General features: G+C 33.9%; 1 protein-coding gene across 1 annotated transcript in view; it reads right to left on the minus strand.

The window, feature by feature from the left end:
• Positions 1 to 741: 741 nt before the first annotated feature.
• Positions 742 to 18,045, minus strand: part of LOC149420951 (uncharacterized) — a 485,282-nt gene continuing 467,978 nt past the window's right edge. The window contains exons 7-14 of the mRNA XM_089635311.1: positions 12,434 to 12,529; positions 12,002 to 12,109; positions 9,725 to 9,984; positions 7,049 to 7,435; positions 5,964 to 6,166; positions 3,870 to 4,097; positions 2,631 to 2,819; positions 742 to 2,088 (exon numbers count right to left, since the gene is read on the minus strand). Of these exons, the coding sequence (XP_089491437.1) occupies positions 977 to 2,088; positions 2,631 to 2,819; positions 3,870 to 4,097; positions 5,964 to 6,166; positions 7,049 to 7,435; positions 9,725 to 9,984; positions 12,002 to 12,109; positions 12,434 to 12,529 (2,583 nt within the window). The 3' untranslated portion in view covers positions 742 to 976. The remainder of the gene's footprint in view (positions 2,089 to 2,630; positions 2,820 to 3,869; positions 4,098 to 5,963; positions 6,167 to 7,048; positions 7,436 to 9,724; positions 9,985 to 12,001; positions 12,110 to 12,433; positions 12,530 to 18,045) is intronic.

The raw sequence follows: 18,045 nt of genomic DNA on the forward strand, positions 1-18,045 counted from the left end.
TGACACAATGTTGCATTCGAATACGTGTGTGTTTTTTTATACCTGTATTATACAGATATCACCTTAAAAAACAGGTAAAAACATGCCTTTTTTCGCATGTGAGATGTAAAACAGGTGTTTTTTTTAAAAACAGTGCTATCTGCCGGACCTAAAAGCAACACGCGCTATTATTTCTCTATCTGCACAGCAGACTGAGCCATAGCAACACGTGGAGGGGTACAGCTAGTGGTGATATAAATTTATTTGTCATCTTATTCTTTTAAAAGTAGGTGCAGATATATATTTATAGGAAAACAATTTGAAATAGCTTACGGTTATAAAGTAATCAAGCCTTCCTTTTTCCCAATTACTGTTGCATGTATATTTATCAAATCATTTTTAATAACTGCTTGACACTCCAACCACCATATTTATCAACCTTTTTTTATGAAGATGTCTAATCAAATGATATCCAACCACACCAGTGCCATTTGTTTCGAGCTTTCCAGATTACCTGTCATTGATAACACAAGACAAATAAAAAGTGTTTGCGATACATAAATACATATATACAAAATCAAATGAATTTGCTTCCGTACACTGATAGCTTACTTTAAAATACTAAAATAATGAATACTGGCAAATCTTTTGTTAGTAATAGGCCAAATAATTAAATTAAGCTAAATAAGTTATCACATTGTAAGCAATACATACATTACAAAATATAATTTTGAATGAGCATGTTTGCTTGTTGTGATATTATTTAAAAAATTCAAGCTGTAATATATACAGTTTTTTTTTGTTGAAAAGTTTTCTTGATTTTCATTAAAAAAGTTATTATACTTGCACATTATAAAAGAATTACATAATTATAACACATTTTGATAATGCTGGAAAACTGAAACTACTTATATATCAAATTTAATGTAATGCCTAACTTTCAGTGAATAATAATAATTACATATCTATTACTTTTCTTAAATAGATAGCTAGTTTACTATATAAAAATTTGTTCATCGTCGGATTGCGTATTTCCATAAACTAAGTGGGATGCGTTCCCAGGATCTTTTTCTTGCTTTTTATTTGACTGACTCAGTTGGTTAACTACTTTAGAAGGAGTCACAGGATACTTGACATGACCATTCCACCGTCTGCCAAAAGCACTAGATTTTGGAACGCCTAATTTTAGTGTTTCAAAGTTTTCGTTTGATACTGCGGTGACCTTCTTGATAGGGGTTAGTTTGAGTTGGCTCAAAGTTGAAGTGCTAGAATTTCCACTATAGGCTTTTAAAACAGTGATATTGTCACATGACATTGTGCGGCAGTTAAGGCTATCGTCTAAAGTACTATCAGCAGAATCTAAAGTGCCAAAAATATCCACATTAGCCGGAATATGGACACTCAAAGGCCTGCGTTTGTAATTCTTGTTTTCTTGGGTTGTACTGAACGAATTGGTTTTATTGCGATGCGGTCTTTTTGAAGGGGTACTTTCTGTAGAGGAGGAATATTGGAATGTATCAATTGGATCTTTGCTAACGTCATTGGGTTTCTTCTGCACAAGTTCTAAACTATTAATATTAGTGCTAAGGTTAAAACTAGATTTTCTCTCAATATTATGTTTTGTTAGAGCTAGTAATACATTTATTGTCTTAAGAGCTTCCACGTTCAATAAATCATTATCAAAAGTTTGTGTTTCATTCTTGTGTTGGTCGGTCGCATGTTCGGATCTACGGCTGATATCATTGGGGAGGACGTTTGAATCATTCTGTCCAGTTCCACTGTTATAAAGCGATAGTTTTGAAAATGAACTACCATTCAGTAACCGGGCAACGATGTTATTGCTCATGTCACCTGATAAAGAATGCTTTCTCAGGAAATCTCTATTATTACTGAGAGAAGTGTTTCGCCTAGATCCATCAGTCACGGGAACTGTTTGCAGCAAAATGATTTCCACTTGTTTGGGTGCATTTTGGAGCATGGATAAAGCTTTGTTGTAATTTAAATTCAGCAACGTTTGTCCATTCACAGAAATAATTTGGTCACCAGGATAAATTTGCTTCAGTGCTGCTGCTGGTCCATTTGGAGTGATTGACTTCACATACACATTACCTGCAATCAAAGAACAATTAATGAATCACAAATACAGCAAACAATCTAAACATAGGGCATTTACCCACACTTAGAACAAGAAGGGAGAAAGTGATATGTAGAATAAAGATTTCCAACTCCTCCCAACCGTCTGGAGCCAGTGAGACTGTGGCATCCCCAATTGGGTTGTGAGGCTGAAAGAAGTGGGGAGAAGAAGAAGATGAGGAAGAGGAAGGTGGGAAAGTACCTGACTATTCAAATCTGGTCACCAAACACGTCCAAAACCATTTCAAGCAACATTTAAATTCGGAATGGTGGTCCTACACCAGGGTGAAACTGAGAGTATCTTCCACTCTGGAACGTGCCGCAAGTATACTATATTGTGAAATAACACAAATTAATCAAATAAGATTGACTTGTGTACTTTGAGATTTGAACCCGCAACTTCCGGCATTGCTAGTTGGGAACTTTACCCCTCGACCATGGAAGCCGTCGGACCATAACGAGTTTTTATTTTGCTATTGCCCCATTTCGTTTTTGAGGTATATTTAACAGAAACTTACCATCAGATCCTTCAGCAACTTGCATTCCTAAAGCACCGTTGGAATCCCTCATTAGATTGACAGTTCTGAAGCATCTTTCAGACTGCACACACCCCATGGAGTTAAGGCGATCCTGCAGGGAACAGTTGAGGAGAGTTTCATCATTCTGAGGGTGGTATCCAAACGTGTTGTTGGCAACTTGTGGAGAATCTGTAGCAAGAGAAATACATTAATAACATTAAAAATAAGTCTAGAGTGAGGGAAAAGGATAAACATAAATTTATGTATACAGAACAATCTAATAAATACGTATTAATTGAATAGGATGACTCATTTAAAAAATAATTTGTTATTGCAAATGCTATTAAATTTAGGTGTTTGCAATATCACCTTAAATCCTTTCAAAGCAACTAAATGGTAAGTAAAGGTAAAATTAAATAATTGCCGATGTGTAAATATTTCCCTGAACTAAGCTTGAAGATGATTTGCAACGAGCAACTCTATCTTTTGGCTACAATAAATGTTTTCCAGATTTTGCAACAAGCTGGTTTTGTAAATTTTTTTGTAAAAGATTTATGTCCTTAGTTTTATAGTCGAAAAGATATAGTAGAAAAGAAAAGGAAGAAACCGGTTGAAAGAAAGAAGAGGTCGTAATGTTACATATAAATACGCGAGCAGAAATGCTGAGCTGAACCTCAACTTATGGCAAAGCAACGACGCAACCGCAAATGCGGAGAAACGCCACTTGCAGTTGCTTCGTTCCTTTTCTGTAATTTGTGGATCGGTTTGCAAATGTATACGAACCATTATGTGTTTGTTCTTCGAATTTAACATTTCATAATTTACATACAATTTTTTTCTATAAAATAGCAAAAATTAGTGTCACTGTAAGCCGCTGCTGAATGTGTATATATTAGAATTTACATTACTCTTTAACCGCCATCTCCTTGCATCTAAATCTCGACTGAACCATGTGCGATCCCTGTATATCCCAGCCGGCAAGAATATTCAATAAATAAAAATAAATTTTTGGTCAACATGAAAACAATACCATATTTTATAAAGTGACATTTTGTTTTTCGTGTTTAACAAACCCAGTAGAAGTAATTTACAAAGGCAAAATGAATGTATACGGTTGACACTGCAATTGCAGTGCTTCGGCTATAAATGGTATATAAATGCCATTGCGTGGTGGAATAGCTGACATCAAAAAAGCGTACCTACTTTAGAAAAGGTTAATAATATTTAACCAAAACATACCTATCACATAAGCAGAATTGATATTTGTGGTACTGCGACTTGCTTCACAGTTATAATTTCTTTGAGGCAAAATGTTCATTCTGTTGACAACATAGCCCTGAGCTTTGTTTCCAGTAGCAGGATCATCAGAGTCACTCAGGTTGGAAGCTAATTCTATGTCTGAGTGAACTAGACGCTCGGGAGAGAATGCCAATCGGCTCATTTGATCTGAAAATGATGGTGATATTCCTGCAAGAGAAAAAGTAACACATCCTCAGTAACACTGTCAAAAAAATTAACATCTATATATTTACTTATTAAACCCATCGGCCACATAATTACTAAGCGAAAAAATTGGCACTCAACACTCAGTTAATTTTGCACACTATTAATACTTATTAGTACTAAATTTTTTTATTTTTTTTTATTTTTTTATAGTGAATACCTCACAAGAGTCCCAACTGCTCCCGTCTGGAGCCAGTGAGACTATGGCATCCCCAATTGGGGGATGTTGTGAGGCTGAAGGTAAGTGGGGAAGGGAAAGAGGAAGGTGGGGAAGTACCTGGCTATTCAGATCTAGTCACTAAACACGGCTAAAGCCATTTGGAGCAACGTTTCAATTCTGAATGGTGGTCTTACACCAGGGCGATACTGGTAGTATCTTCCACTCTGGAACGTGCCGCAAATATACTATATATTATTTTAATTAATTAATTGTGAAATAACACAAATTAATCAAATAAAATTTATTTGCGCACGCCGGGTTCGAACCCGCGACCTTCGGAATGGCAGTCCAATGCGTTACCACTGGACTATGCCGGCCGTCAAAAATGCACACTGAGCCGGGGTTCGTGCCAAATGGGTTGAGGAACATAAACAGCCTTAATATTAATATAATATACAGAAGGTAATGAACAAAAAAACAGACCAATTACAAATGTTCACAGATAGGTTGATTTAGTAATATAAAATTAAGAACTTAATTAACTAAAATTTAAAAAAGCAGAACGAAGTAACAAAAAAATAAAAATGAAAGTACAGCAATTACATATATATTCATTTTTGAGAGGCCTGTTGACCTATCCAGCTCTTCCAATGCAGTGGAAGGAATGGATTCAATGTCTGTCACTCTTGGACACACTGACCCAGACTCTTATCCACCCCTCATACCATTTTCCATTTCAAAACTTCCTCCCATTCCTTTCCTTAAAAAGGCTTATCACACGGCATCTCTAAAGATGACATAGACTCTGAGGGAATTTATTTTCCTGTGTGGGGTTTGTGTAAAAAAAGAAATACTTTAAATATTTTAAATACTGTATATGTAATCATATGAGATGGGTAGAAAATTAAGCCAGCATTCGGTTGGATTATATTATAAAACCAAGGTTACCAATATATTCTCATTCAGAACAAGTAATGCTAACTTAGTGGAAAACGCAAATAGTGTACATATGTTTTATCTTATGTGTTGATGACGGAAACAAATAAATAATCAAAATTGAAAATCGTGTAATCGTCTAATCGTAAAACGTCAGTAGTTAATCAAATTAAATGATTAAAAGTAAATTACCGGTAGAAACTACCAACTCATTCATCGATGTTGTGGAACAATCATTGCAAATGTCACATCTCCTTGTAAGTTATCTTGAAATACCACTTGACACTGGTAATAATCTTATAAAAGCAGAAAATCTGAATTTTCCAATGTTTGAGAGTGGTCCATCATATAATATCTACGCAACTTTCAATGTGAATGATTCATTCGACATTTTGGATATTTTATTTTTTACTTCGTTAAGCATTTTGTTTGGATTTCTAATAATTCTGTTAAATCCACCAAAAAGGGCCGGCCCTGATCTAAATGACACCTGGCACGGGTAAAATTTTGGCCAATAGAAGCGTAGGTCTTTGTAGTGGGTGGTAGGTAGTAGGTAGGTGATCACTGTAATCAATAATGTTCGGATGATTTCTATCTTTGTGTAACGCCATTTTAATGTAAAAGGGCGATGTGTTAGGACTGTTAAGTGATAGGTATTATGAGTGCCTTGGCAATTTGGTGCCCGAAGCAGACTGCTCGAATTCTGCCCGCATAGGGCCGGTCCTGCCACCAACCTATTTGTGTTGCATCTAGACTGTGAAACTGCTTGTGTTGATAAGAAGTAGGATGACTGGACCCGTTGAAGGCCCTGGTGCCCATTTTCACTCCTAGTCTTCGTGGGAGACTACAGCTCTCCGGAGAAGATAGAACTTCAGAACTGCTGGCGTTGGCTCCATCCATCGAAGTCGGACCACCTGACCAGTATGCAGTGCCATCTCTGAAAAAAAGAATGATCGCATTATTCAGTATAATTTTCACTTGGAGACGAAAAACAGACAAGCTGTAATTATTTTGCAACAAGGTTTAAAAACACGGTTTTAATATTAAGATTTGAGGTGCCAATTAATCGGTGACCGGATAACTCGTCAAAATGACAGTTCAAATCACCTGTAAAAAGTCATGAAGTGATGAAACATAAACTTGGCAAAATAAGGAGGTAGCACAACACGGCATAACACCACAAAAATAGATCACTATAATACTTTTGGCAGTGAAAATCTCAATTTATATTCAAACAAAAAAATGGTTAAATAGGTTAATTCGGTTAAGTATGAACTTAACTGAATAGTAACCGGGTAGTTTTTTTCATTGCTTTATGACCTTTTAAAGGTGTGTTGGGTTATCATGGCAACAATCTGAATGTTTTATTACATAATTTTGATTCCAATGAATTAAACTTAAGACCACTAACTGCTTAAGACCAAAACCTTTTTAGGATATTTGATAAGTCAGGGATACCCCTAGCACGGCGAGTGAATTTTTTTTAATGAAATAAAAATTATTTTTATTATTGAATATGTACACACGTGTATTATAAACATACCTAGATGAAATAATTATTAATTAAAAAAAGAAGTTGCCCAAAAGTCATCAGGAAGATGCCCTCATGTTTGCAAATGACGTCTTGTCACCACGAGTTTGACATTTTGTGAAGCAGAATACACATTGACAAACCATGAATTGATATACTCTATATATTGTTTCAAATAATTATTTTTATTTAGCAACAATGTTACTGCCTCAGGAAATCGAGAGAGGGCTTTTGCGCCACCTAGTGTCATGTTATAACTATGTAGTCAAAAATAAATTTTTAATTTACCCAGAGATTTGCTCAACATGTTTGCTGGGTTTTTCATTCTCCTTATTCTGAAACTCTTCCAATCTCCTATCTTGTGGGAATTCACTGCAAGACTTCTTCCTGGACAGTTGGTACTGTCCCCTAACAGCCAAATTATAGCTGTCCTGGAAATTGCTGCATTCGTTCACCCAAGCCTCGGTATTGTCATTTGCTTCAGCGTTGGAAGATCTTCTACTAGACTTGGCCGAATTAACTGCATTCTTTTTTGCTTTCTCGCTCTTGTTGTCACCGTCACTATGAAGAGGAATGCTGAACTCGTCTGATATGTTCAGGAGAGAGTTAATGTCTGCGTGGAGGCGCATGTAGAATCGATGATGGAGAGATGCTAACCAGAATGTAAAATAACTCCTGAAAGTTAAAATAATAACTCAATCAGAGATGTGCAAAATGGGTACCCAAAACCATTTGAAATGCAAAATGGAAATGGGTCAAAATTTTTCCATTTGAAAATGCAAAATGCAAAATGGTTTTTAGAAAAGCATTTCAAATGCAAAATGCAAAATACCTATTTTCAAAATGCATTGAAAATGCAAAATGGTTTCTCAGGTCAAACAATTAAAATAATTATAGAATTTTTAAACAATTTTGTCATTTAACCCTCCGTCAGGCACACCTATGGGCGAACCGAAATCGGGCGCACCCGGCCTGAGAGGCCACCAATACATTTTTAGCCCCCACCTTCCACTATATTAATTCTAATACAAAATACTTGTCGGGTAGTCTTTACTAGGATCTATAGAAAGGAATTAAACCAAATATAACACAAAATAACCAGTTTATTAAACATTACCAACCATAAACTAAAATAAACAATTTTCCAAAAACAGTGTTCAAAATAATTGGTCAAACCGAGCTCCATAAAAGTAATAAAAGTTTTAAAGTAATAAAAATTTAAAGGTAAGGTAGGTGGTAGTCTCTACTGACTGCAGCCGTAGCCAGATACGGACGATGAGGTTCCCAAATCAGCAGCCGAAAAACAAGTTTGGCACAGCGCGTTTACGTGGAGTAAACAGATCGGTCGATGACAACCTAAACATTCGTAATTCGTCATCCTCCTAAATCCTGATTCAAATACGCATATTCCACACTTTTGCCTTTTTTAAGGTATTGTAGGGGATGTGTTTTATTGGAAGCGAGTTTGCAACTGAATCGGCATTCCATTTGTATTCAGACTTCGCCGAGCTAGTTGTCCGATGTCGCTCTCATCGCCTAAATCTTCAACCAAAGCTGGATCTTCAGAAGCATCATCATCGAGAAGAAACGTCACCATATCATCAGCATCATTGCGTTGAGAGAGATCATCTTTTCTAGCCATTTCGGCAGAAACATATGTATATAAAATGCCTAAAACTGAAATTATAATTCAATCGGGCGCACTCTGCCTGAAAGGCCAGGGTCCAATACAGAACTTATTTCTCAAGATACTGATAAACTTCATACAGAACAGGCATAATTGAGTATAATGAACAAGTGCAAATAAAAATATCCTGAAAAAGGTCACCTTCAAAATTGTGATGCAATCTGGCGCAGGCGGCCTGTGAAGCTGAGTGTAAGGTGTAAGTGAGCTGCGTAAAGACCGACGACTGACTGAAGAAGGGCGCCATGTAAGGTTTCTAAAGTTAGGCGAGTAAAATGAGGGAAGGGCGGGAGGCCGCCTTTGAGAATTGGAGAGGGAAAAAATGTCTTTTGTTGGCCTCTGAGGCCGGCTGCGCCCGACGGAAGGTTAATAATGGACATCAATGTAGAACAAACATATTACATTATGGTAAATCCAAAAACACCACGACTACAGATTATGAAACCACATAAAATTTGCGCGGGACTAATGTTGCCAACGTAAAAACATAGAAACTGCTATCTAACATTTAATATTACAGCGTCATGGCCATGTTCAGTATTTGAATCAGTATTTTTTGTAATGGTATCACTCAATTGACAAATGTAAATGATCTCTCATAGCGAGGTTGAGGACCGACTGATATTTGGCACTTATGAAAAAAAGATGAGTGGAGATAGTAGGAAGAATGTTGCAAAAAAGCATTTAAAATGGAAAATGCATTGAGAAAAGCATTTAAAATGCAAAATGCAAAATGGTTTTTAGAAAAGCATTTAAAATGCAAAATGCAAAATACCCATTTTGCATTTTGCATTTCCATTTGAAATGGATTTATTTGAAATAAAGCACATCTCTGAACTCAATTAATAGGTAGGTACACTAATATAGCCATAAAAACAGTGATTTATTAACCCTGTCTTAACCGTTATTGTCAATTTAAAGAAAAAATAATTTTTATATGTCTCTAATATGATTAATAAAATGGAGTAGATGATTCACATTTATGCAATCTCATCATCCACAGTTGTCCAATATTTAAAATTCTAACATGACCAGGCCCAAGTACATAATGATTCGTTTGATTGTTTCATCTCCGCGCAACATTCCTCACCCCTTGCATTTACTCCCACGCTCGTCGTCAGTCCACTGTACTGGTTTTAGTTAACACATGCCTGCAGAATCTCATTTATACATAATATTTCTCACTGCAATGCACTATGCTTTTTGTGGAAGTTTTAATTTACTTACTAAACAAACAAAACACAAAAAGCGAATATGATTACTTAATAAACTGTACTTACTTATTAGAATCCATCTTCAGTTTAAACTTAAGATTACTCTTATTATGCCCAACAGCCGCCCGGTCATTGGGGATTACATAGAGCGTGCGCTTGTTGTAGTAAAGGGTGTGGATGTGCTGCCAAGCCAGGCTCTGCAGCAGAATCCTGCTGTTAGTGTTCTCCCGGGCTAGGGCTGTGATGCAAGTGTTGCGTGAGTACAGAATCATGCCGCGTGGGGAGATGGACAGCCAAACATCACGCGTGAAGCCGTCTCTGGTAGCCTAGAAAGGTGAACAACGCATTTATTACACAAGGTATCTTGTCTTATTTTTTGTCAGTTAAATTGATTTCAAAGTTCTATGACTCATGATGGAGAAGATGAGACCTGAAAATAGTTTCAAAGATCTAGAAATCTAGACATAAAATGTTGTTCATTTTTCATATTGCCAGATATCACAGCAGGTTTTCTGCTTCATACTTAAGAGAGAGGACAATGAAAACCAAACCTTCCGCAAGAGATCCAACTGCTTTCAACCATCTGGAGCTAGTGAGACTATGGCATACCCAATTGGGGTGAGGTTATTATTTGTGAGGCTGAAGGTAGTGGGAGAGGAAGGAGATGAGGAAGGCGAAATTGGGGAAGTACCTGGCTATTCACATCTGGTCACATAATAGTAGATGTAGCTGGATAAAGCTGTTTCAAGAAAAATTTGAATTCTGAATGGTGGTCTTACACCTGGGCGATACTGAGCGTATCTTTCACTCTGGAATGTACCGCAAATATGCAACATATTATTCTAAATTAATAAATTGTGAAATAACACAACTTAATCAAACAAAATTTACTGGCGCACGCTGGAATTTGAACCTGTGACCTCAAGATTGTTAGTCGAGAGCCTTACTTATCGACCAAGGAGGCCGCCAAGTTAGTTAAACTGAACATCGGAGAAAATATATTATGATGGCATGCCATGTAATTGATTTTATTATTCATAGTGAATCAGAAGATTGGTTTCAAAACTTTTCACATGGAGGAATTCAGCGAGCAAAAATCTACTTTTCAGAATAGCGGGTATCCTCAAAAGCATTGACGTCAGAAGAGACAATAACTAACATGAAATCTGGGTATTATTTCCACGAGCTGGAGACTAACTATGTGACAATCATTTGTACATTGACCACAGGTGAGCGAACATCAAAATAACGAGACCTTCTACAGAAAAGAAAAGATCCCTAAAGTAAGGTAACGGTTTGCAGCGCAAGCCAATGTAGGACTTTTCTGTGCAGGGTCTGAATGTGTATTTCTAACCGAGCCGACTAATAATGTCGCATTAACATGTTTGTGTAGTGATATAAAATAACATACATATAACTAGAGATTCAGGATGTGCCTTGCGCACATACAAATAAAATGCACAGATAATTGTTTCTTTTGCTTTCATAATGTTATGTATTCCTCCGTGGTATTATATATTTTGGAGTGCTTTATTTCAATATTTATTTATTTATTCATGGGAAAATTATGGTACCCTTAAAGAAATATAAACTTTTTCAAAAGCCTATTCAAAAATACATATGTATTAATTTATTGTTGCATAAAGTTATTGCTAAACACTGTGTTTACATATGATTTTAATTAAATTAGGTGTGAGATAATTCATACACATTGATTATATTTAAGAGGTTGCGGACTATGGCATCCCCACTCCTGCCATAACAAGTACCTGGCTAATCAGGTCTGGTCACTAAACAAGTCATCTCAAGCAACTGAGAGTGTCTACTACACCTTTGGAAAAATAATAATGGACCTGCTATGTATTATTTTAGTTAAATTATTTATGGGTGAAATAAGTAACATAAAATAATTCAAATTAAAATAAATGATTGTATTATTTTTATGATATGAGCTTTTGTGTGAAAACACAAAATTTTGTTTTGTAAGTAATGTATAACTCATTTATATCAAATATACGATTTTGAAAACAAGTGGAACTTTTTTGCAGTTTTGGGAATTTGCAATAACGTTTATTACTGCTGCTGGGCGCTATCGTAAAAAGGACTAGTAAGTAGGTAAAGTCTTAATAGTAATGATTCATTTGTTGACCAGTCATTGAAAGAGTGAGGCCCAAGTCACTTCCCCGCTCTTCGCAATGTGGTTAGTTCTCCTCACCCTAATCTTCCTGTCTACTCATGTCTACGAACAAAAGAAATGTTCTAATCTTTTTCTTTTTTTAAGTGTAAGCATGTTAAGTAATTGAACTTGCTTGCAATTGAAATCATATATATTGATAAACTTACCCAAACTGCAGTGTAAAAGTGAGATCCGTAATCCTTAAATGTTTGCACAACTGAAATAAACTTTTCCTTTGCCTCTTCCGAAGTCATATTTTTATGAGATTCGTGAGCCTGAAAGAAAAGTAGAATACAGAAATCAAAAATGAAAATACTAAATAAAATTAAGAAAGAAATAAAATAGAGAATCACTGAATTTGGCTTATTTTTCTTGAACATTAGTTGCATCATTTCTGCTGCATCTTGTTTGAAAACTTTTCCATTTTGAGAGTAAAGATTTCTATAATCCAGATGACTATCTAAGAAAAAGACAGCATTAGTAAGGATTATGACAAAAATGATATCATGTATCTCTGTGAATCATTCATCTCAATTTTTCATCTCAAAGATTGCGATGAAAAAGTAAATCTCGGTGGAGTCAAAGAATGTCAAGCTTACTTGTTTTAAAAGAAGTCTCATTTCTGAGTCATTTTCTGAACAGGATCCTTCGGGGAAGTAATGTTCCATTAGGTAATAATCTCCCGAACTGTGTTCCTGGAAATGTTACAAAATAAAACAAATGAATACAGATAATTGTAAAGATAAATGAATATGAACAGTAATTCAACAAATGAATACAGATAATTGTAAAGATGAATGAATACGAAAAGTAATTCAACAAATGAATACAGATAATTGTAAAGAAAAATGAATACAAACAGTAATTCAACAAATGAATACAGATATGTAATTGTAAAGATAAATGAATGCGAACAGTATAATTCAACAAATGAATTCAGATAATTTTAAAGATAAATGAATATGGACGGTAATTCTACAATAAATCGACCCCTCCTCTGTAAACTATTGTAACCCACAAAATGGTAAAAAAACCCACAGATAATTGTAAAGTTAAATGAATACGAATAGTAATTCAACAAATGAATTCATATAATTGTAAAGATAAATGAATACGAACAGTAATTCAACAAATGAATTCAGATAATTTTAAAGATAAATGAATATGGACGGTAATTCTACAATAAATCGACCCCTCCTCTGTAAACTATTGTAACCCACAAAATGGTAATTTTGAGTTTTTAATGTATCTAGCAGTAAAATTTTATGGGTGAAAAAAAAATTATAAAAATATGTAAGCATGTTTTTTCAAACTGTCATTAATCGTAAATCCTTTGTGCTGTTTTTTGGGACTATTTAAACATTTTACATACAAAATATGAAATTGAATATATGTATAGTAAATTATATTTCTTTGTTCCCTTCACAAGAGTGACCTGTGCTGAGGTGAACGAAAGTAATTCATTTCTGTTTTATTAGGTTTCTATGTCGTTTTTAATGTTTTTTTAAGAGCTTTTTTTTTTTAAAACTCATTCAGCCAGATTTTTATTCTTGATTTGTAATCATTCAAATTTTCTATTCGCTTTATATCAGGGGGAAGGATGTTGTGGAGTTTCGTCGCAAAATACATATAATTTCTTTGTCCGAATGTGGTCTTATGACCTGGAATATTTATGTCTTTGTGATTTGACCTAGTTTGATGAATACGCGGTATTGTAGAGGATTCAGTATTTTTTAATAGTTTCAAAAGTGTATTTTTAGCATATATTTGTTGTACATTTGGTACATCAAAATTATTGAAAATTTCAATCAAAGGCGTTCTCATGGGTTCTTTCAGTATTGTCTTCATGATTCCTTTTTGAATTGTGTTCAGGTTATGTATATACTTAGATACAGCAACTCCCCATTCTATAATTTCATATTCAATACGAGAATGACATAATGCGTAGTAGATTTATTACATGTCATGTCATTATCATTTACCACATTTCTTAGATTTTTAAAGAAATAAATAAGTTTTTCCGTGATATCTTTGATATGCAGGTCCCATCTAAGATTTTCCCCAATTACTACCTCCAGATATTTTATGCTTTGTGATTTTTCTATAATTGGGCATTGACATTGAACATTATTTCTATAGCATTCGTGTAATCTTAGTAAGAGTGATTTTACTCTTTGGCCCTTTGAGTTCATTGATGTTATTTACTGGTCGGTGGCTGAGTTGACATCGCGTTTGGGTCCCACCCAGGCGTAGTGTGTTCAATTCCTTGGCTGGATAAGTCCTCCATCACAACGCAAGCAACATTTTCCGCTTACTGTGGTGGTAGTAGGAGATTTTCAAATATTGTCAGGTTATTCGTAACCCGGAAATGTTTGCCTTTCTTTTTAAAATTTTATAATATTTAGTTTTGCTTATATTAAGGGTAAGTGAGTTAATTTTCAGCCAATTTTGAAGTGTACTAAGCCCCTGTTCAGCCACATAAAATATTTCCGTCCAGTTTTCTTCTTGAAATAATATAACGGTATCATCAGCAAAACTGATTATGTTTCCTTTAATGTTAAGGTTAGAGATATTATTTATACACGGTGTCCGGAAACTCGTAGTACAAGCTACAAGCTCGTAGTACGTAGATGATAACGTACCTAATACCCACAGTGTGCACGCCAAAAATCGCTCCGCAAATAATATTTAAAATTAATAGTTTATACATCGAATTTAATAAAAAAGACATTGATAATCGCATAACTGTGTAACAGTAGTGAACTTCTTTACTTTATTTAAATAATAACGGCATCGTTATATACATTTTAAAGTGATTTTAAAATCTGTGAAGTGAGCTTGTACAGTGTTGTTGCCTGTAATAACCACTCAACATCAGAATACCTAACATTTCTAAGACTCACAGCACTAATATAACAGTATAATCGCAGGTCCCGCTATATCGGTGGTGGCTAAGCGGTTTAGAGCGGCAAACGTCACTTGCTTCAAGCGCAGTCCCAAGGGAACAGAGTTCGCTCCCTTCCGTAACCTAACGGCTTTTTTTATTTTAAAATAAGTCGATTTTAGTACACCAACCTTCTACATAAATTACAACGCCATCTAGGTGCAATACGCCAAAAACACATTAAGATGAACAGGCAAAAGAAAACCACAAAAAAGGCGCCATCTAGCGATTCGGAAGAAGACTATCACACTAACAAAATGATGAAATTTATGGAAAAAAAATTTGAGGACTTATCAGAACAGTTAATGAAATCTTTTAACGAACAACTGAAAAATGAACTCAAAGAACTTAAAAAGTCTGTGGAATTCTGTTGTAATAAAATTGACGAATACGAAGAAAAAAATAAAATCAAAGATAATTTAATTAAACAATTACAATCAGATAATAAGGAAATCAAAATGCAATTGAACAAAATGGAACAATTTCAAAAACAAAATAATATTGAAATACAAGGTGTTCCTTTCAAAGAGAATGAAAACTTACCTAAAATAGTTCACAATATATTGGAAACAATAAAATGCGAAACTGAATTACCTAAAATAACAAACACATATAGAATTAAAAACAGAAACCCATTAAGTAAAAATCCAGGGATAGTAGTTTCTTTTCAAAACAAAGAAAGTAAGGACAATATTATAACCCAGAAAAGAAAATATGGTACTTTGTACCCAAAAAATATAAATTTTTCTGAAGATTATAAAAACATTGTTTACATTAATGAACAATTGTCACAAAATAATAAACACCTCCTATTCCTGGCGAAATCATCAAGACTAGGCTACAAGTTTATCTGGGCAAAAAATGGTAACATAATGATGAGAAAAGATGAATTAGCCCCAATCATCCACATAAGGCAGCCGGAAGACATTCCCTCCGAATAAACAAACAAGTGACCATAATACATGTATAAATACTTCATCATTGTTCAAAATGTCTGATGAAAATTTTTTGCATGAAAACTTTATATGTAAAAACACAAGTGAACTAAATAATCATTTTAAAAATGTTAATTTTTCAGTTCTAAATATGAACATACGGAGTTTAAGAAAGCACTTTGATGAACTCTGTGTCCTAATCGAAAGTCTAGATTTTTCTCCTAGTATTATTATATTAACAGAGACACAGATGAAAGAGGTAATACCCTATAACCTGCCAGGATATATAACCATTTCATCTAAATGCAAACATACTGGACACGATGGAGTCACGGTATTTATGAATAATTGTCTCATGAAAACTGCTTTCGAGATTTTAGATTTTAAAACAGCAAATGCTATTAAATTAACATTTAACCATAACAATTATAATTATCTGCTAATAGCTATCTATAGATCACCTTCACTAAATGAAACTTTCTTCAATAACGAACTTAATTCGCTTTTAAAAATGACTAACAGAAATAACTTCAACTTCGCAATATTAACCGGTGATATCAATATAAATATAAATGAAAATAACAAAAGAACAAACTGTATAAATGAGTACTTAGATTGTTTGTCGTGTGCTGGATATCAGTCTTACATAAACTCACCAACTAGAGAAAATTTGAATAACTCCACGACTCTAGATCACATATTTGTTAAATCACACAAACACTTAAAAACAACATCTTCAACTCTAATAACAAACATTACTGATCATTACCCAACATTTTACGGACACAACATCTTAACTGCAAATTCAAAAGAAAATTCTGAAACAGTTGAAAAAAAGAATATTAATTACCTCACATTAAATAATCTACTTCTTTTGGAAAATTGGGATCAAATTCTATCAATTTCAAACCCATATTCAGCATTAGAATCGTTTTATAAAACTCTCCAAGAATATATTTCAAAAAGTACAAATAAAATTGTTATATCTAAGAGAAAATATAAAAAAATTAAACCTTGGATAACTGTAGGAATAATAGTCTCCATTAAACAAAGAGATAAACTATATAGAGAGATGCTAAATTATCAAAGAGCCTGTCAAAAAAACAATGTCAGAACAATGTCCTTCATGAAAACAAAATATTTACTGTATAGAAATTTACTAAATAGGTTAATAAGAAGTTGTAAAAAAAAATACTATGGTGAACAAATTGATAATGCAAATAATGATACCAAAAAAACGTGGAATATTATTAACGAAATAACGAATAAAAAAAGAATAGCATCAACTGAGGTTAAGGAGATTAAAATAAATAACAATATTATAACTGAAAAATCTGACATTGCAAATAACTTTAACAACTTCTTCACAAATGTCGTAGACCAAGTACTTGAATCATCCAGTAAGATTGCTAATACAGCACCCGTTGAATCGTCTCTGCTTTTGGTACCAACAAACAATTCAATTAACTCATTAGATTACTTTACACCTATCACAACTAATGAAATTGAAAAACACATTGACAGCCTAAAACCAACAAATTCTTCAGGAATTGATAATTTATCAGGTAATACACTAAAAAAAATAAAACAATATATTTTAACTCCTTTGCAACATATTTATAATATATCCCTAAAAGAAGGGTATTTCCCAGAACAATTTAAAATCTCCACTATAATACCAGTTCACAAATCGGGTGACACGCACATATTAGACAATTACAGACCTATCTCCTTAGTTTCAAACCTTTCAAAAATATTTGAAAAATGTATCAAAAATAGAGTTATGAAATACCTAGAACAAAACAATATTCTGTCCGAAAATCAATATGGCTTCAGAAGTAAATTAAGCACTGAAGATGCAATATTCGATCTGACAAAAAAATTATACACATCTGTTGATCAAAATAAAAAAGTCTAGCTATATTTTTAGACTTAAGAAAAGCGTTTGATACTGTAAATCACAATCTACTCATAAAGAAAATTAATCAAATAGGTTTCAAAAAAGATGCACTAAAAATTCTCACTCACTATCTCAAAGACAGATTACAAAAAACAAAAATAGGGAACTTTTATAGCACAGAAACAGTGATAAAAAATGGAGTACCACAGGGGACTGTGCTTGGCCCAATTCTGTTTCTAATATATATTAATGATTTATGTAATGTTGTAATCCCTGGTAAAATTGTATCTTACGCTGATGATACAGCAATAATAGTAAATGGAAAATCCTGGCCTGAAACTTTTTTAAATGCAACAAAATGTATTTCATATGTCTTATCATGGCTAACTTGTAATAGACTTTTCTTAAACTATAGTAAAACATTTTACCTAA

The sequence above is a fragment of the Hesperophylax consimilis genome, chromosome 9 (genome assembly GCF_061612785.1).
Source record: "Hesperophylax consimilis isolate HC1 chromosome 9, BYU_Hcon_1.0, whole genome shotgun sequence".
Lineage (NCBI taxonomy): Eukaryota > Metazoa > Arthropoda > Insecta > Trichoptera > Limnephilidae > Hesperophylax > Hesperophylax consimilis.